This window comes from Sphaeramia orbicularis, chromosome 7 (assembly GCF_902148855.1).
Source record: "Sphaeramia orbicularis chromosome 7, fSphaOr1.1, whole genome shotgun sequence".
Taxonomy (NCBI): domain Eukaryota; kingdom Metazoa; phylum Chordata; class Actinopteri; order Kurtiformes; family Apogonidae; genus Sphaeramia; species Sphaeramia orbicularis.
The window spans coordinates 4,789,416-4,807,896 of record NC_043963.1 but is presented as its reverse complement, the minus strand read 5'-3'; the positions used below and the strand labels follow the sequence as shown (position 1 = coordinate 4,807,896).

The 18,481-nt window shown below is 38.1% G+C and overlaps 2 protein-coding genes across 2 annotated transcripts; one reads left to right on the top strand and one right to left on the bottom strand.

Annotated features, from left to right (window-relative positions):
* The first annotated feature begins 1,263 nt into the window (after positions 1-1,263).
* On the top strand, positions 1,264-2,958 carry LOC115422992 (mannose-specific lectin-like). The gene is made up of 3 exons (XM_030139657.1): positions 1,264-1,310; positions 2,127-2,220; positions 2,551-2,958. Exons 2-3 carry the CDS (start codon positions 2,131-2,133, stop codon positions 2,842-2,844), a joined length of 384 nt encoding a protein of 127 aa, XP_029995517.1. The 5' UTR covers positions 1,264-1,310; positions 2,127-2,130; the 3' UTR covers positions 2,845-2,958.
* Positions 2,959-14,486: 11,528 nt separating this feature from the next.
* LOC115421826 (galactose-specific lectin nattectin-like) lies at positions 14,487-18,350 on the bottom strand. Its single transcript, XM_030137768.1, has 5 exons — positions 18,328-18,350; positions 16,996-17,075; positions 16,091-16,225; positions 14,867-14,978; positions 14,487-14,772 (listed from the first exon to the last, which is right to left on the bottom strand). Exons 2-5 carry the CDS (start codon positions 17,008-17,010, stop codon positions 14,708-14,710), a joined length of 327 nt encoding a protein of 108 aa, XP_029993628.1. The 5' UTR covers positions 17,011-17,075; positions 18,328-18,350; the 3' UTR covers positions 14,487-14,707.
* Positions 18,351-18,481: the final 131 nt, after the last annotated feature.

Genomic DNA, 18,481 nt, shown 5'->3' with positions numbered 1-18,481 from the left:
ACTGTTCAGCTCAGCTTTGACTGAGGACTTCCATCAGATCAACTATCTGTACCAAATATCAGACCACAGGTCCATGTAATACACATAAATATCCTTTATTTACATGAATAAATGGGTGTGTTTCAGATTTATATAACTTGTTTATATAAGTGTCTGCTACCATAAAATATCACCTGTGAAAGACCTATTTTACCAAAGATGATAAAGTGTAACTGCCTGTTGGTTCCCTTGCTCTTTATTTTGTATTATTACTACAACCCCCCCCCCCCCCCATTTACCATTTACTTATAATGGCTGAAATTCATCTATGCTACGGACGATGATTGGGGCCATTGGAAAACAAAAAACAACCATGTTCAATATATTAATTTTTATTATTCTGAGAAAAATGTCATGTATGATTTTATATGAATTTTTTACATTTTTTTTTTTCCCCCACTGACTTATAATCAGGGGCACAGATAGGGACTGATTTCTAGGATAATTCCTAATGGCATTATTTTCTGTTGGTATGAAAAAAAAAAAAACATCCATTTGAGACCATTTTTCTGAAATCTTAAAACAAAACAAAATAAAAGCAAAAGTAACTTGAGATGAAGCGTAAATCTGATCTCACCACTATGAACAGTTTTTTTTGTTGTATCACTGCCTCAGCTCTATAGTTTCTTTGTTCCTGGTGTTTATGCAGTGGTGGGCCGTCAGGGCCTGTAAGGCCTTCGCTGCTGGCCTAAAAAAATATCTGAATCACAGACTGATGTTAATTGTATTTTGTCCAAGAATACTTATTAAATAATTCCAAATGGTCTGTCTGCTTCCTTTCTTAGCTTTTCCTCTGGTTGTGTTGCTTCCACACATGTATTTTCATATTAAAGCACTTAACCAATCACATTTCAGCCATCATTTGTTGCCAGGCAGGGTCACAGTCACAGAAATCTGCCTGAAGGCCTTCACAATCAGTTCTGCTAGCCCGCTATTGCAAAGCATAAGTGTCGATGGCGCGGTTGCTTCAACCAATCAGATTTTGAGTTGGCGACACCAGGGCCCGCTAGCAGGTGTATAACGTCAGCATATTAACACCCTAAAATATTTTTTGAGGGGTGGATTGATTCAGATGGAACACTACTGAAGGCCTAGGAGTGAAATGCACGGTCCGCCACTGTGTTTATGTAAATCACACCTCTTCTGTGCATTGACTCCGCCCCCTCAGCTTCTCATCAGCTTTATAACCTGGGCTCCTTTAACCTTCAACAGCAGCCGCTTCATGAGCATCTGTTTGTGGAAGAGCTTCTGAACCTGACCTGCACGACTGGGTGAGAAAACATCCCATATGTTTAATATGAACGCTGAACTAATGCACAGACAGATTCCATCCAACTGCAGGACGTTAACTTCAGTACTTTTTTTTTTTTTTTAATTGAAGTGTAAGAGACATAACATTTTACAGTCACATCAATCTGCCTCACATTCCTCAGTGTTCACATTCGAGAAGAACATTCTCCATCAAAAAAAAAAAAAAAATGTTCAGTGAGGCTAATACTTTTCTGATTGTCTCTGTCCCATTGTCTTAGGGATTGGAAATTTTTTTTTTTTTTTTCCAAACTGAACTGCTAAATGTATACACTTTTTTGTGTCCTTTTATTGTAACTTTGAGGGATTTTAAACAATAAGTTCTTTGTAAAAACTAAGCTGAATTAATACTTCAGTATGTTAATAGATCTAATATTAATAATGCATTGTTTTCTGCCTAAATTTCAACCATTTTCTGTTGGAAAAAGTTCAGTGTTTTATATTGAGTTGACTTTGCTGTTGAAAATTAAAAAGTTAAACTATTTTGCTCATTTTTATGTCAGTAGTTGCAGTGATTTTTCACTGTGCTACGCTGGACTCTTATTATATTTGAATGACCAAGTAGCAGTTTTTTATAAATTGATAAAATAACGTAAACGATTAAAATAATTTGTTGTGACATATTTGATATTTAAAATGCCCTCAGTTAAACTAGAGGTCAGTTTGTTGGACCCTAATGATCCCCTTTTTGTATGTGAGTGATTGTTCTTTTCTGTTGAAAATATAATGTGTTGGTTGACATGTTCATATATATTTAATTTCAATCTATTTGTTTCCAGAATTATGAGTAAGACCTCTATCAGCACCCACCAGGAGATGCGTAAAGGAGATTACCTCCTCAGCACAAATGGGAACTACAAAGCTGTGTTCCAGGTGAGAAACATCCATCTAATTCCTGTATGATCTGTTTGGTTTGGTGTTGTGTTAAGTGTGCAGTGACTGAAGGTGATCTGACAGAGGTTTGTCATGAACTTATTTAGAAATAAATGAAATATTCTGAGATTAAGGTGTGTTATTTCCCCCCCAAAAAAAAAAAAAAAACTGAGATAATAAAGTCATATTTGTAAGAAACAAATTCTTAGATTCTCCGATTTAAGGTTGAAAATTTCTCCCAGAAAAAAAAAAAAAAATCTCATTTGTTGGTGGTTTTAGTGCCTCACAGGATTTTATTTCTGTAGTGTAAGTTTTTGTTTGTTTCCACAGGAGGATGGCAACTTTGTCATCTACACCTGGGCTCCAATGTGGTCCACAGGAACCTGCGATAAAGGCGGGTTCCGCATTGTTCTACAGGAGGACAGCAACCTGGTGATGTACGACAGAGACAACAGGGGAGTTTGGGGTTCAGATACCCACTCCCCCAAGGAGTCGAACAGGATGCGTCTGACCATGACAGATGATGGTCATCTGGTTCTGGACAGGGATGGAGTGAAAATCTGGTCTCCTCCTCTTTTCGACGCAGGTGTGGGTCCAGTTGAAGAAAAGTCAAAAGCTACTTAACTTAACTTCCTAAATAAAGTTGAAAGTTGAAGTTAACTGTACTTTAAACAATTCCATGATGTGGTAAGAACCATGTACTTTCCTCTGCCGTTCAAATAAAGAATCTGAACTCCACCTCTGTCCATTTGTGTGTATTATCGTGTCTGACTCGTGTCCCATTCCTTTTAACCCTGTGAATACAAAGTGTGTTGATTCAGCAACAATCATTGGAGTTGTCAAATCCCGTCGGTAGTCTGGCTGGATCAGCTCTCCATCTGACGGGGTCCAGGTCGTCAATCAGGAGTCGGGAGGAGATCTCTCTCAACTAACTCCTCCTAGTTAACAAACACTATTTAAGCTGATTTTAATTGGGAAGCACTCGTCTGATTCTAACTACCTTTAATCCCGATCTCTGCCCTTCTAACCCCAGTCCCACTCACTGACAGGAGAAACCCACACTAGATCAGTGAGTGATCCAGTCTGATCGGTTGTGGTGGCTGCTTCCATTGGATTTAGGCTCTTGTTCCTGATCAGGTCTTGTTCTAAGGTCCAGACTAGAGAACCCTAAGCACACATTAAAATGTTAGGAGGAAATTCGGCTAAATTTACCTTTAGAACCTTTGATGTAGAGCACACACAAACCTCACTTTTTACAGTTACGAGCATTAGTCTACTATTCTGGGAAAATAACTCAAAATGAGAGGGGAAAATTATCTTTCGATAAAAATTTTATTGAATGCAATCTTTTAGCAAGCAAAGTGTAAGAATAAAAACATTAATTTCTAAAAATAATCAATTTTAAATGGGATTAAATACTGATGGATTTCATAAAGACAGCCTTCATTCCTCCTCCATCAGTCTGTCTTAATTCAATCGATGTCTCTGTTCCGAATCCTCTTGGAAATGACCAGAAGAGTCCGCAAAGGCAATTTTTAAGTCCAGTTCAGGGTGGGCAAATCAGAGTCCAAAAGTCCATGAGGTAATTCCAGTGAAAAGGGGAAAAATTCGACAAATTGATTTTAATCCAGTTTGGGTTCACAGTCTTTTCTGAGGGACCTGCAGAGCTGTCATTAAAGTCCGTGTTCGATGCTGGGCTGCAGTAGAGGGGAGGGTTTTTCCAGGCTTCCCCTTTTGTGCTCCAGATGACTCAAAATTATGGAAAAGTCCCTTTAAATCCACAGCAGGTGAAAGCCACAGGGTCCCGGTCCTGGTGACCCCGAGGGACAGTCCACAGATGGAGCGGGGCCGACAGCACCTATGAGTCAAAGTCCTTCGTTGTTAAAACTCAGCTGTATTGCAGAATTCAGCGTAATACAACATTTCAGAATAATAGCGAGGATGGACCTCCAGCAAGTGAGAAGTAGAAACTCATCTCTGTTCAGCCAGTTTAACTGTATTCTTTTTAGGTTTGAAGAATTCAGCCAGAATAGAGGGTTTCAGGATTTTCTCTGTGCAGTCTGATCTCCTGATGCTGCTGCAGCTACTTCTGAGTTTTCTACCTAAGCCCAGCGTTTTTAACTACTTCCAACGGGGCTGAATTATACCTATAAACAATACCTATGCTTACTTATGCTTTATATTCTCTTTGAAACTCTGCACTGCAACTCTTACTTTAATATGTGTGTTTTTATTTGTATTTTATTTTATTCTATTTTTTTTTTTATTTTATTTTATGTGTTGTTTTCTTACTTGCTGTTTTTAATCACCTTTTACATGTTTCTTTTATAATGTTTTAAATGTGTTTCTTTTTGTTTCTTTTATTTCAATGTCCTGTGTGAAGCACCTTGAATTGCCTTGTTGCTGAAATGTGCTATACAAATAAACTTGCCTTGCCTTGCCTATGCTTGTCTCTAAGTCTGGCCATTAATTTCGTAATTTATTCCGGTACTTTCCAGTTAAGTACCGTTAGTTTCAGTTTCAGTTAAGTTTCAGTTCCCCATTTCCTGCTAGAATCCATCACAAGGTCACTTGCCTAACCCCTCTTTCACAATAGTTCCCCTCTTGCTCAGATCCTTCACTTACTTTCGATTATATTATACTTTAGATTATACTTTCAATTATTTACATATATATGTATATAAATAATATACAATATGAATTGACAAGTTTGACAATATGATATCATGAATTGCGTACAGATAACACACTGCTTAATTGCTGTGTTATCTGTAGGCATTATAAGCTTTCTGCGTGTATGTTCACGCCGCCTAAAATAACACGCGGTCAGGGTTACGTTTAGGGTTAGCGGTGAGCAATTAGCACTATTAGCAGCTAGCGTCATTAGCAGTTAGGTTTAGGGTTAGTGATTAGGGGTTAGGGTTAGGTTTAGCGATTAGCACAATTAGGGGTTAGGGTTAGCGGTTATGGATATGTAAACTGGAGGTCTTGGCGTACATTAATACGCCCTCAAATGGCATTGAATAACATGCGAAAGGATGAAAATGTGTACATGTAGTACGTCATACGTTACGTCATACGATACGTTCGTAAATTGTAACGTAACGTCATAACTTGTTTATATAGAAAAAATGTCTACTACCATAAAATATCACCTGTGAAAGACCTATTTTACCTTAGATGATAAAGTGTAACTGCCTGTTGGTTCCCTCGCTCTTTATTTTGTATAATTACTCCAACCCACCCACCCAAAAAAGGGGAGGCAAGAGGTGTTCTTTTCGGTTCAGTTTGTTTGTTTCTGTGTTTGTTTTAACACTTTACCAACAAAACTATTGGTTGAATTCACACCAACTTGGGTTTATAGATTGCCAGTGACCCAGAATAAATGTGATTACATTTTGGGAAAAGTAGGTCAAAGTTCACATGTTTTCTGAATTTAAAAAAAAAAAAATTTCCATTTACTTATAATGGCTGAAATTTGTCTATGCTACGGAAGAGGATTAGGGCCACTGGGAAAAAAAACAAAAAAAAACACGTGGTCCACGTGGGTGACGCTCATGTGTGGAACTTTTGACCTTCTGTTGTCATTAAACCTGGTCTCTCAGGATGTTTCCTGATCTCCATCTCATGGCTTTGGTCAGTTTGTCCTGTTGGTCCAGGTTTTGTGGGACGGTGTCCACTCACCTCCTGGTGGTTCTTCTTGAGGATCTTCAGCTCCTCCTCCAGACCCCGGATCTGCGTCTTCATGTCGGATCTGGTCTGCGTCAGCTGGTGCAGGATCTTCTTCAGTTCGGCGGTGTCAGCCTCCAGCGACTGCGGCACTGCCAGCTCCTTCTCACTCCTGCAACACGACGACCACAGGTGAGAATGAACCGAACTGCAGCAGCTCAGCAAATCTGAACTCATGAGGACAAACATTGCAAAGTGGAGTGGTCTTCAACTCCAATAACCTGTGTTTGGACTCACTTGTTCTTGAGGTGTTCAGCAGCCATCTGGGCGTCGCCCATGGATCTGTACACCTGGACGGTGGTCTGGATCTGCAGACGACAAACACACGCATCAGACAACCACGTCCTCCTCTGATCTTTCCAATGATTCAACTCCATAATGCCTTTATTCCAGGTGAAAGTCCATGCAGGTCCATGACCTCCTGGTCCTGGACTCTAGTGGCCCTCCTCTGGTTCCCCTCAGATCCTTCTGTTCACTCTCATTATATTCAGCTGGGTCTGTTTTCAGCTCAGCGTTGTTCTGTCTCCTCAGGTGTTCCCCAGGGCTCTGACCTCCATCCACTTTTATTTTTTATTATAAAATAAAGTAGTGGAAAAACTTTTCTTGACTCGTAACTTTTTGTTCAACCTCAGATCTCCTTCTAAATATTTGTGCCTAAATGTGGTTTAGTTCTAAAGGGGTGGCTCCATCACACACACACACAAACTAAATGCAGCCAATGGTTGGAATCAGCTGCAACACATGCTGCTGCGTATATGTGTGTGTTTGTGTGTCTGTGGATGTGGGTCTGTTGTGTCCGTGGACTGGACTCACCTTGGATCTGATGATGGAGATGGTTTGGAAGCAGGTGGTGTAGTCTCTGGAGGTGGAGTCTCCACTGCTCTCCACCCACTGCCTGGATCAGGTGGAGGCTTATCAGAAACCTCCCCCTTCACTGGAACCCATATCTGGACCTCGGCCTTTGCAAACCGTGACTCACAAGGAAACACTCTTGTATTTACTTGAGGAAATTAAACTTTCTGGTTCCACAGAACATGTTCTGCTGGGTCCATGTGTTGGGTCAGTAAACACTGGTTACAAACATCGGTCATCTGGAGCCAACAGGTGTGGGCGAGTACCGTGGAATCCACCTCTGATTGTAAAACCGAAAACACGTTATTTGTTTTTTTCCACCAGATCTTTACTTGGACATTTTCTCCTACATCATCAGAACCAGAACCAGACAAAAATTAAAAGACGTAGAAAATATACACTCATGAATTACAGTATGAAAACAGTCAAACATTAATCAATGAATTATAAAAATAAATGAGTATAAAATCTACATCATAGTTCATGAAATCCTGAATAAATAATGTAATATTTTCCCTTTAATGGTCTGAGTTACTGTGTTTGTAGAAGGTAAATCTAAGGCACAGCAGCAGTTCACACACTAGTCTGTTCATGTACACTCTAATATTTATGGTTCTATAGTTGAACTCACGTCTATATTAACATCTGTACCGTTCACCTTTAACCACTAAAGCCCCGCCCCCTACTGTTTATTTAGAACCAATGAATGTTTAGTGCTTTTTGGAATAAATCAGTAATATTTCAGATCAATAAACTGACATTTAAAGGGTTAAAGTCCTGAAACTGATGGAATGTTTGGTCAGTTTGAGCAGGACTGAAGTTTAAGTGATTCATGAAAAAAAAGCAGAAAAATACTGATGTTTGATCATTTCAGAGCAGTTTATATCCAGACTGAGAACGTGACGAATATTTACAGGACAACAGCTGAAACGAGCAGAAAACAATAGGAAGTTGTAGAAAACAACTGAAACTAGTAGAAAACAGAAGAAAACAGTAGAAAGTAGAAAAGCACTCGGAGAGCGCAGACCTCCACCAAGGCAGATCAGTGTCGTCCCCCCCCCCCCCCCGATCACCACCAAAATTAAATCATTTGTTCCTTGTGCCAGTATCAACATTTCCTACAATTTCCATCCAAATCCGTCCTTAACATTTTGAGTTATCCTGTACACGGACAGACAGACAGACGGATGAACTGACCTGGGAGATTGACAACTGATTCAAATTTGAGCCAAATCAGTGTTTGTATGTCCAAACTGAAGCAATTTTCGTAAAGATAAAGTTGTAGGGTGCGCTATTGCGCCAAATTTAAAATTTTTCTGATAAATGGGTGTAGGCCTGGGAGATAGATGTCTGAGTCAAATTTGAGTCAAATCGGTGTTTGTATGTCTGAACTGAAGCAATTTTCATAAAAGTACATTTGTAGGGGGCACTACAGTGCGAAATTTTAATTTCTTTTGATAAATGGGTGTCGGCCTTGGAGAAAGATGTCTGAGTCAAATTTGAGTCAAATCGGTGTTCATATGTCTGAGCTGAAGTAATTTCTGTAATGGTAAATTTTCAAAAAAGCTTTGCAAAGTTTGCAACCTCGTCGCACAAAAATGGTGACGCCGATCCCAAAAATTCAGCTGACTTTTGATGCCCCACTTCTCTAGATACTGTACACCAATTTTGAGCTCATTTGGCCAAACGCCCAAGGAGGAGATAGTTAAAATACGACGTCAGCGAATACGCTGACTCAGCATTTTGGAAATTTCAATCCAACATGGCAGACTTGTGGTTTGTTTAGGGGCGTGGCCATAATAATGTTTTTAGTTTGTCTCCTGACGATGAATCTGTGTAGCGATTTTCATGACTCTACCACAAACTTTTCATGGGGGCGCTGTCGCAACATTTCTTTACCGACATCTATGAAACCTGTATGTAAATTCATTTTTGTGCACTTCTGAATTTTGGGCAAAATTAGGTGAGTTTTTGTAAATATTCAGGGGGTCAAATTTGAGCTCAAAGCGCAGGAGAAAGAAAAATAAATAATAATAAAAAATAATAATAATCAGACCGAGAACAATGTAACCGTTTCCATGGCAACCATGTATTGGGCCATATTTGAAAGCTCTCGAGGTCCCCCATGTCTCTGTGGGGTCCAGAGTCTCGTGTCGTGCACTTACACTCATGTAACTGACCCTGACTGGGTGTGGCCCATTGACTCCCATTCATTCTGAGCAGGTGTAAATATGTGGTTTGCATACATGTCATGTACATGTTCTTAAAGGTGTGACTGTCGTGAATGTGAATATGTGTGAGGGTGGTGACAGTGGAGAAAGGCGACCGCGTCACTGGTGATCTCGTCCCCGTGCGCCCACTGCAGACTCAATAGGCCCTGCGCCGGCTTTACTCGGCTCGGGCCTAATTGAATAAAGGAAAATATCTGATTTTCAGTTGTGGATGACACTGTAAGAAATGGAGATACATTGCTTAGGAAAGGTTAAATTAATTTTGAAGTTGCCACAAATCCTGACTTTCATTTATTTCTTATGAATAGTTCTGATTGGACCACTAATTTTTACAGTGAAATTGGTGTCAGTATCTCTAAAACTGAAGATATAAGGCAGGACTGACTTCTAGGATAATTCCTAATGGCATTATTTTCTGTTAGTATGAAAAAAAAAATCCATTTGACACCATTTTTCTGAAATCTTAAAACAAAACAAAATGAAAACAAAAGTAACATGAGGTGAAGTGTAAATCTAATCTCACCACTATCAACAGGTTTTTTTTTAGTTGTATCATTGCGTAAGCTGTATACTTTCCTTGTTCCTGGTGTTTATGTAAATCACACCTCTTCTGTGCATTGACTCCGCCCCCTCAGCGTCTCATCAGCTTTATAACCTGGGCTCCTTTAGACTTCAGCAGCAGCCGCTTCATGAGCATCTGTTTGTGGAAGAGCTTCTGAATCTGACCTGCACGACTGGGTGAGAAAACATCCCATATGTTTAATATGAACGCTAAACTAATGCACAGACAGATTCCATCCAACTGCAGGACGTTAGCTTCAGTACTAATGATGAACAAAGAAATGAACTGCTAAATGTATACACTTTTTTGTGTCCTTTTATTGTAACGTCTAATCTTTTGACCTAATATTAATAATGCATTGTTTTCTGCCTAAATTTTAACCATTTTCTGTTGGAAAAAGTTCAGTGTTTTATATTGAGTTGACTTTGCTGTTGAAAATTGAAAGGTTAAACTATTTTGCTCATTTTTACGTCAGTAGTTGCAGTGATTTTTCACTGTGCTACGCTGGACTCTTATTATATTTGAATGACCAAGTAGCAGTTTTTTTTTTTTAATTGATAAAACGTGAAGTGACTAAAATAATTTGTTGTGACATATTTGATATTTAAAATGCCCTCAGTTAAACTAGAGGTCAGTTTGTTGGACCCTAATGATCCCCTTTTTGTATGTGAGTGATTGTTCTTTTCTGTTGAAAATATGTGTTGGTTGACATGTTCATATATATTTAATTTCAATCTATTTGTTTCCAGAATCATGAGTAAGACCTCTATCAGCACCGGCCAGGAGATGCGTAAAGGAGATTACCTCCTCAGCACAAATGGGAACTACAAAGCTGTGTTCCAGGTGAGAAACATCCATCTAATTCCTGTATGATCTGTTTGGTTTGGTGTTGTGTTAAGTGTGCAGTGACTGAAGGTGATCTGACAGAGGTTTGTCATGAACTTATTTGGAAATAAATGGAATAGTCTGAGATTAAGGTGCGTTATTTAAAAAAAAAAAAAATCTGAGATAAAGTCGTATTTGTAAGAAACAAATTCAGAGATTATCTGATTTAAGGTCGAAAATTTCTCCCAGAAGAAAAAAAAATCTCATTTGTTGGTGGTTTTAGTGCCTCACAGGATTTTATTTCTGTAGTGTAAGTTTTTGTTTGTTTTTTTGTTTCCACAGGAGGATGGCAACTTTGTCATCTACACCTGGGCTCCACTTTGGTTCTCAGAAACCAACGGTAAAGGCGGGTTCCGCATTGTTCTACAGGAGGACAACAACCTGGTGATGTACAACAGAGACGGGCCAGTTTGGGCTTCAAATTCCTACTCCCCCAAGGAGTCGGGCAGGATGCGTCTGACCATGACAGATGATGGTCATCTGGTTCTGGACAGGGATGGAGTGGAAATCTGGTCTCCTCCTCTTTTCGACGCAGGTGTGGGTCCAGTTAAAGAAAAGTCAAAAGCTACTTAACTTAACTTACTAAAAAAAGTTGAAGTTAACTGTACTTTAAACAAATCCATGATGTGGTAAGAACCATGTACTTTTCTCTGCCGTTCAAATAAAGAATCTGAACTCCACCTCTGTCCATTTGTGTGTATTATCGTGTCTGACTCGTGTCCCATTCCTTTTAACCCTGTGAATACAAAGTGTGTTGATTCAGCAACAGTCATTGGGGTCTTTGGTCTGTACAGTGGATTTAAGAAACAGTGGACAATGCACAAAGTGTAATAAATTCCCCACAGATGCATTAAATACAACATGCAATAACTTACAAATATATTATACATCAAACAATTTTTATTTATTTTTATTTAACCTTTATTTAACTAGGAAGTCCCTTGAGATAAAATCTTTTTCGAGGGAGACCTGACCAAGAGGCACATCAGTACGATACAAAGAAAGTAACAGCGTATAAAGCTACATACAATTAAGACAACATAAAATGACTAAAAACATAACAGTATATAGAAATAATTAATTCATTCATCTTCTGAACCTGTTTTATCTTTTTTTTTTTTTTTTTTTTTACATCTTTTTTCCCCTTTGACTTAAAATGGGTGAGATTTCAAATGTCTATAAAAACATCAAATTTGCTGCAATTTACTTCAAACGTGGCACATATATAGAAGCAACTGATCTGACATCAGCACATGTATAGACATGATGACATCATCAGCTGGATCGATGACAAAATAAACTACAATACATGTGAGGGGCGGGGTCAACAGTGATAAGGTGAGGGGAGCTCACTTTCACTTTCTCAACAGCTTTATCGACATCCTCCACGTACAGGTCCATTGCCTTAGTTGTAGAAGTACCCCACCCCACCACACCCTGTCCCACGAATGGTTTCGGGCGGGTGTGTGTGTGTGTGTGTGTGTGTGTGTGTGTGTGTGTGTGTGTGTGTGTGTGTGTGTGTGTCAGTGAGTGGGGCTTGGTCCTAAATGGTTGAGAAACCCTGGCATGGACAGAAGGCTGAGGGTTTTCAAGTGCAGCATGTTAGGTTTGTTATTTTGCTGGACTTGCGTTCTATCCTGACGGTTTAAATCAGGGGTCTCAAACATGCGGCCCAGGGCCCAAATGTGACCCGCCAAAGGTTCCTATCCGGCCCGTGGGATGAATTTACAATGTGTTCAGATTCCACAGTCAAGGATGTTGAATTTATTTTCGTTCAGGTTCCACATACTAGTGATGGGACTTTTGGCTCTTTGAAGGGAGTCGTTCACTAACAAGAGTCGTACTAAAGACTGGCTCTTTTATGTTTTTTGCATTATTTTGAAACACCAGTGTTTTAATGACTAAATAGGCTACATGTGATGATTGACATTACATTTTAAAGGTGTTTAATTGGCGCAGCAGTAAATATTATCTTTCCGTAAAAAAGAACAATTAGTTCAAATGTGTGGAATAAATCCATGACATGAGATGTGACATTAGACAAATGATGGAACTGGACCAAAAACATCACAGTACATTATGTGGACTCGTCTGTAGCCTAAAAAAGAAGAAAATAATATATTTTCTTATGAAATAACATTTTATTCTCTTCAAAACAAGAACAATAATTGTGTGTAAACATACGATAAAAACTGCACAAAACACAACAGTGATTAATCACTGCAATTACTTAAATACCTGAACTATAGTGACATTCTCAGAACAAGAACAGTATGTTGGTAAACTGACAGGCAATCAGACACTCCCTCCTTATAAAAAAAAAAAAAAAAAAAAAGAACTGCTTTTTACAAAGACTCGGTTCCCATGTTCATTTTAAAGAGCCGTTCAAAAGATTTGATTCGTTCGTGAACATCACATCACTACCACATACAGACTAATATGATCTACAGCACAGGTGTTAAACATGCGGCCCGGGGACCAAATCCGGCCCACCATAGGTTCCAATCCGGCCCCTGGGATGAATTTGTGAAATGCAGAAATGACACTTAAGATGTTAACAATCAGGGATGTTAAAATAATTTTAGGTCAGTTCAGTCTAAAGTGGGTCAGACCAGTAAAATACTATCATAATAACCTATAAATAATTAAAACTGAAAACAAAAAAAGGAAAATTACACAAAAATGCTTACATTTACAGACTAGCCTTTTACAAACAAAATATGAATAACCTGAACAAATATGAATAACCTCAAATGTCTTAAGAGAAGTCTGTGGAATTGTACCAATATTCTGCCTGTTCCTAAATGTTTTGTGTATTTGTAGATCCACTGTGATCTGTAAGTTGTAATGCACATGTATAAATGATAAACTCAGGTGTAATATTGTTAAAATTCCACTTATTTTTCTTAAGAATTTTCAGGTTCATATTTGTTCATGTTATGTTCAAGTACAGTTCTTAGACGTAAACATTTTCATCACGGAATTTTGCTTTTTTTCACTCAAAAACAGAGAGAAAACTTTGGTGTTGACATTATGTATCAGTTCTTATCCTATTGTTTATATTATTTTACTGGTCCGGCCCACTTTAGATCGTATTAGACTGTAAGTGGAACTGAACTAAAATGAGTTTGACTGCCCTGATCTACAGTCAAATAAGAACAGCAGAATAACCTGCAAAAAAGAATGACTCCAGATGTTCTTCTCAGTTTGATTTCTTCTCAGGTGAAAAAAATAATTTTACACTATGCCTATAAATAATGACAACTTCACATATTTGTCTTTGTTTTAGTGCAAAAAGTAACATTAAACTATGTAAACATTCACATTTACAAACTATCCTGTAACAATAAAATGTGAATAACCTGAACAAATATGAACAACCGGAAATGTCTAAAGGAAATTAAACACAATTTGAACTGTTTTCTGCTTCTGTTCCTCAGTATTTAGTGTCTGTAGATCTGATCCATTATGCACATGTAGAAATGATAAGTTGAGGCAGAATATTGTTAAAATTGCACTTATTTTTCTTAAGAAATTTCTGTTTTTTCAGGTTATTCACATTTTTTTGTTTGGATAGTTTATAAAAGTAAGTATTTTCATAATTTAATGGAGTGTTTTTGCACTAAAACAAAGACAAAAATTTGCAGTTGTCATTATTTCTAGGTTATTCAGTTCTTATTTTACTGGTCCGGCCCACTGCAGATCAAATCAGGCTGAATGTGGAACCTGAAAGAAAATGAGTTTGAGAGCCCTGGTTTAAACTGTCCTGATCTGATGAGTTTATAACTGCAAAGAATTGTCCTGTTTCTTCAACTTCTACTCTGCACCGAAAATCAAACTGTAAATAATCTAATATTGATCATGAATGAACGATATTGAAAGACGAACGTTATCATGATCGGAGAAAAAGTGAAGATGACACTTCAGTGATAATAACACACAAGTAGAGGCTCGATTTTTCTTATTTATTTTTATTAAAATAAGAATTACCAAAGAAACCCATAAAGACAAGGTTATTCTCCCCTTTTAAATCACATTTCATTAGTTTCATTTCATAAAGTAATTTCCTATGATTAACATGTTTTTAGAGGAATAACTAAGAGATGTTTCTGATTATTAATTTGAAGTTATTCAGTAGGAGTGAATGTGTTAAAATTATCCATAAACTACACTTCAAACTGCAGGAACGTCAATGTAGAGGAAGTGATGTCATCGCAGATCAGTGCCATCAGCGGTCTCTGGCGCAGATGTAAGGCCTGTAGTAGTAACATGGGCGGTCTCTCCAGTAAATTCCTGCACAAAAAAAAGAAAAAGAAAATGTTGACCAAACATTCCAAGCGTCCCCTGCTCAGTCCACCTCCTGGTCCTTGTGTTGGATCCATCTTACCGCTGCGGTAGACCTCGGTGCAGTGCTCTCTCCTGTAAAGGTTGTTGGGCTCTCCACGATCCCAGCAGGTGTAACGAACCCTCGACCCGTCGGTCCACATAAACTGTCGCTCCTGCAAAACAACACTGTTACTTCTGTGGACGTGGAACAGACGGGCCTCCACTACAGCTGTGTATCGGCAAGAATCTGATGATACGATACAAATCACAATACTAGGTTCACGATATGATATATCATGATATGTAATGATGCTGTTAAAAACGTGATTTTTTTTTTTGTTTCCTTTTTTTTAAATGATTATTTCCTTGAAGAATTGACTTACACCAGAGATCTGCACAAATACTAAACACATTTTTATTTGATCACAACAGGATCTGATGCTATATCACAAAATGTTCCTGTGTTTAAACTGAAATTCTGTTTCACAGACATTACAGTTTCAGATCCTGTTCAAATGTTCATATTCTATTAGTTCACAACTAGCATCAGAACAGTATTTTTGTGCGATCCCAACAAAGGAACTAACATTATTTAATAAAAGTGTTAAATAGTAATAAAGAAAATATAAAGAAAAAAGGGGAAAAAAATGAACCTCTGCCATGTCTGCATTTGAATAAATACCTGAAAATATCGATACAGTTTTGTGAAATGGAATATCTGGATATATTGCAGAGCTGATATTTTCTTCCACCCCTAGCTACCACCGCTGTTTGAACTTCAGCATCCATGTATTTTCAGAACCGCTTATTCCACATGAGGGTCACAGAGATGCCCTAGCCCACAGGTGACAAACATATGGCCCATGGGCCCAAACCGGCCTGCTTTAGGGTCCAATCTGGCCCGCTTTAGGGTCCAATGTGGCCCACTTTATGGTCTAAGCTGGTCCACTTTAGGGTCTAATGTGGCCCGCTTAAGGGTCTAATGCAGCCCACTTTAGGGTCTAATGTGGTCCACTTTAGGGTCTAATGCAGCCCACTTTAGGGTCTAATGTGGTCCACTTTAGGGTCTAATGCAGCCCACTTTAGGGTCTAATGTGGCCCACTTTAGGGTCTAATCCGGCTCGTGGGATAAATTTAGGAAATGTGAAAATTACACTTAAGATACTAACAATCATTTTAGTTCAGGAGCCAAATGTAGCCCAGTTCAACCTCAAATGGATCAGGTACTATCATAATCAGGGAGCGATTTGTTGGGGGGGGGTTAAAGGTGTGTTTGCTGTGGTACCTGAACAGCGTCATGGAGGCCGATCCAAGCTGGTCTGTATGAACGCAGTGTTCTGTAGATCAGACGTCTGATGAATGACAGTTCTCCATAATTCTGGATGGAGGCCAGGTTCCCACCAACTGACATACATGCTTTCTGGAGAAGAAAAGCAGAGATTTGACAAAACTGGGAACAGACACTAGAGCTGTGGCAATTATTTGTTTTTAAATATTAATCAACAGCTGTAATCTTTAATTTCTAAAAAGAAACAAGTCTTAAAGTTCTGTTTTCCAGCTCAGATGAGTCATCAGATTCTGAGTCCAGATCTGAACCCTGTGGATTTTCTCCTGATCGTTGGATCAAGTCAAACTAATGGACCACTGGAATTTCCCCTGGAAGCAATAAAGTATCTATCTATCTATCTATCTATCTATCTATCTATCTATCTATCTATCTATCTATCTATCTATCTATCTATCTATCTATCTATCTATCTATCTATCTATCTATCTATCTATCTATCTATCTATCTATCTATCTATCTATCTATCTATCTATCTATCTATCTATCTATCTATCATGTGACAGTGATCCACCAAAAGGCTGGTTTTGTTCCTCCTCTGTGAAAACAAACTGAATCTCTGGGTTTATTTATAGATTATTTCAAAATCAGGTAGTTTTTCTTTCCAGCCCAAACGAACTCTGATAATAATGGAAAACAAAAATTTTGTTCTTCTTTCATTCTGGAGAATTTTTATGCCTCAGTTTGCACCTTTCCTTCCTAAACTCTTAGTAAATTTATAATGTGCATTATGACATCTTTAAAAAAAGACATCAATTTCAGGTACCAGGGAGAAAAAAAAAATACTAGTTTTATATAAACATAATAAATCTGCAGGCCAGTTAAGAATGATGGACTGACGTACCTCTGCATCTATCATCCTTTTATAGCTGTTATAAACCCTGAAACAGCGAGATCCGTATCTGCTCCAATACCATGGACAGCCTGCAAAACAACGGTTAACGTCAGAAAAACAAAACAATTCTAATACAACTGGTACTTTACACCCAGGAGAGAGTTAAGGTTATCCAGGAACATGACAGGACCGGAGGATCTGTTGTCTTCTGGTGACCTCTAGTGTCAGCAGGAGGAAGTAGAAGGGGGGTGGAACTGAGCAGAGGTCAGCTGGTGTACTGATGATCATTATGAGATCAGCAGTTACCAAAACTGTACGTATGCAGCGGTCACCACTGTGTCAGTTTAGAAGAATTATGTCCCATTTCTTTGTCCACTTTAAAATCCACTCATTTCTTCTTAACACTTGTGGAAATCACCGTCAGCTTTAGCTTATCTGCACAGCACGACGTCAATAAAAAGTCTACATTTTTAAATAAAAGGTACCACATCTTACATATGGACCGTTGTTAATGTAAATAGAGTTAATCTGCTTACTGTACTTGAATAAACAAAAATAACATTAAAATGCATATATTTGCCAAATTACAGTTTTGTCCCCATTTACTCCTACAGCTGTCTCAGTTCAGATTTTGTTGTTCTTTCTTCTTTCTGTGTTTTAGGTTAAATGCACAATATAAAATAATCTACTCAATACACATTATTAACTGTATTAAGGAGTAAAACAAATTATTTCCAGACAAAACACACTTTAGCATTTGTCTTCAGTTTTTAAAAGAAAATTGCTAAGAAAACTAAAATTGCTGGAGTGAAATAAATCGCTTTCATATCAATCCAACATTGACAAAGATGAAAACTAAGGGAATTTTATCCATAATTTTTATCTGTTTTAGTTAGTTTTGTAAGCACACAATACAGTTTCAGTTAGTTATCGTTTTTTTCTTTTAATTATTGTTTTTTATTTATTTCAGTTAACAAAAATGTTTTTTCAATTCTAGTTTTCATCATTTTGTTAGTTTTTGTTAATGATAATAACCTTTGTTCACGCTCACAGGCAGATTAGATTGGACCAATGAACCTGTCAGGATCCTAACAATAATTCCTTCTAGTAAAACCCTATTCATTTTAAAATCTACCAGTCCTGTCGGTTTTGTGTCTAAACTCAACCACACCATAGTGATGCACGGTCTTAAATACCACAGTTCTGTAGTATTTTTGAATTCTGCAGTATCAATAGTATCTTGTGTGTGCTTGAAATTAGCTGTTTGGAAAAGCTTCTATCTTCTGTTGTTGAACATGACACACAACTTGATGAATATGAGCAGAAATCAGTGCTACTTACCGGACCAGCGGGTATTTGTGGCCCCCTGCAAACACAAATGCATCTGGTAAATCAGTCCATTCACTCTGTTTATTTAAATAGACATACTTTAGGCGGAGCTCATTACCAGATTGAGGCTGTGTTTACATGAAGCCGGGTATTTTTGAAAACAGAG

Bases quoted from the DNA above. Each gene is read 5' to 3' on its own strand.
- LOC115422992 (XM_030139657.1), top strand. From the start codon at position 2,131: ATGAGTAAGACCTCTATCAGCACCCACCAGGAGATGCGTAAAGGAGAT. The intron at 2,221-2,550 runs GTGAGAAACATC...TTGTTTCCACAG, and splicing joins ACTACAAAGCTGTGTTCCAG to GAGGATGGCAACTTTGTCAT.
- LOC115421826 (XM_030137768.1), bottom strand. The intron at 14,979-16,090 runs GTACCACAGCAA...GTTGTTTTGCAG, and splicing joins GCCTCCATGACGCTGTTCAG to GAGCGACAGTTTATGTGGAC. The intron at 14,773-14,866 runs GTAAGATGGATC...TTTTTTGTGCAG, and splicing joins CACCGAGGTCTACCGCAGCG to GAATTTACTGGAGAGACCGC.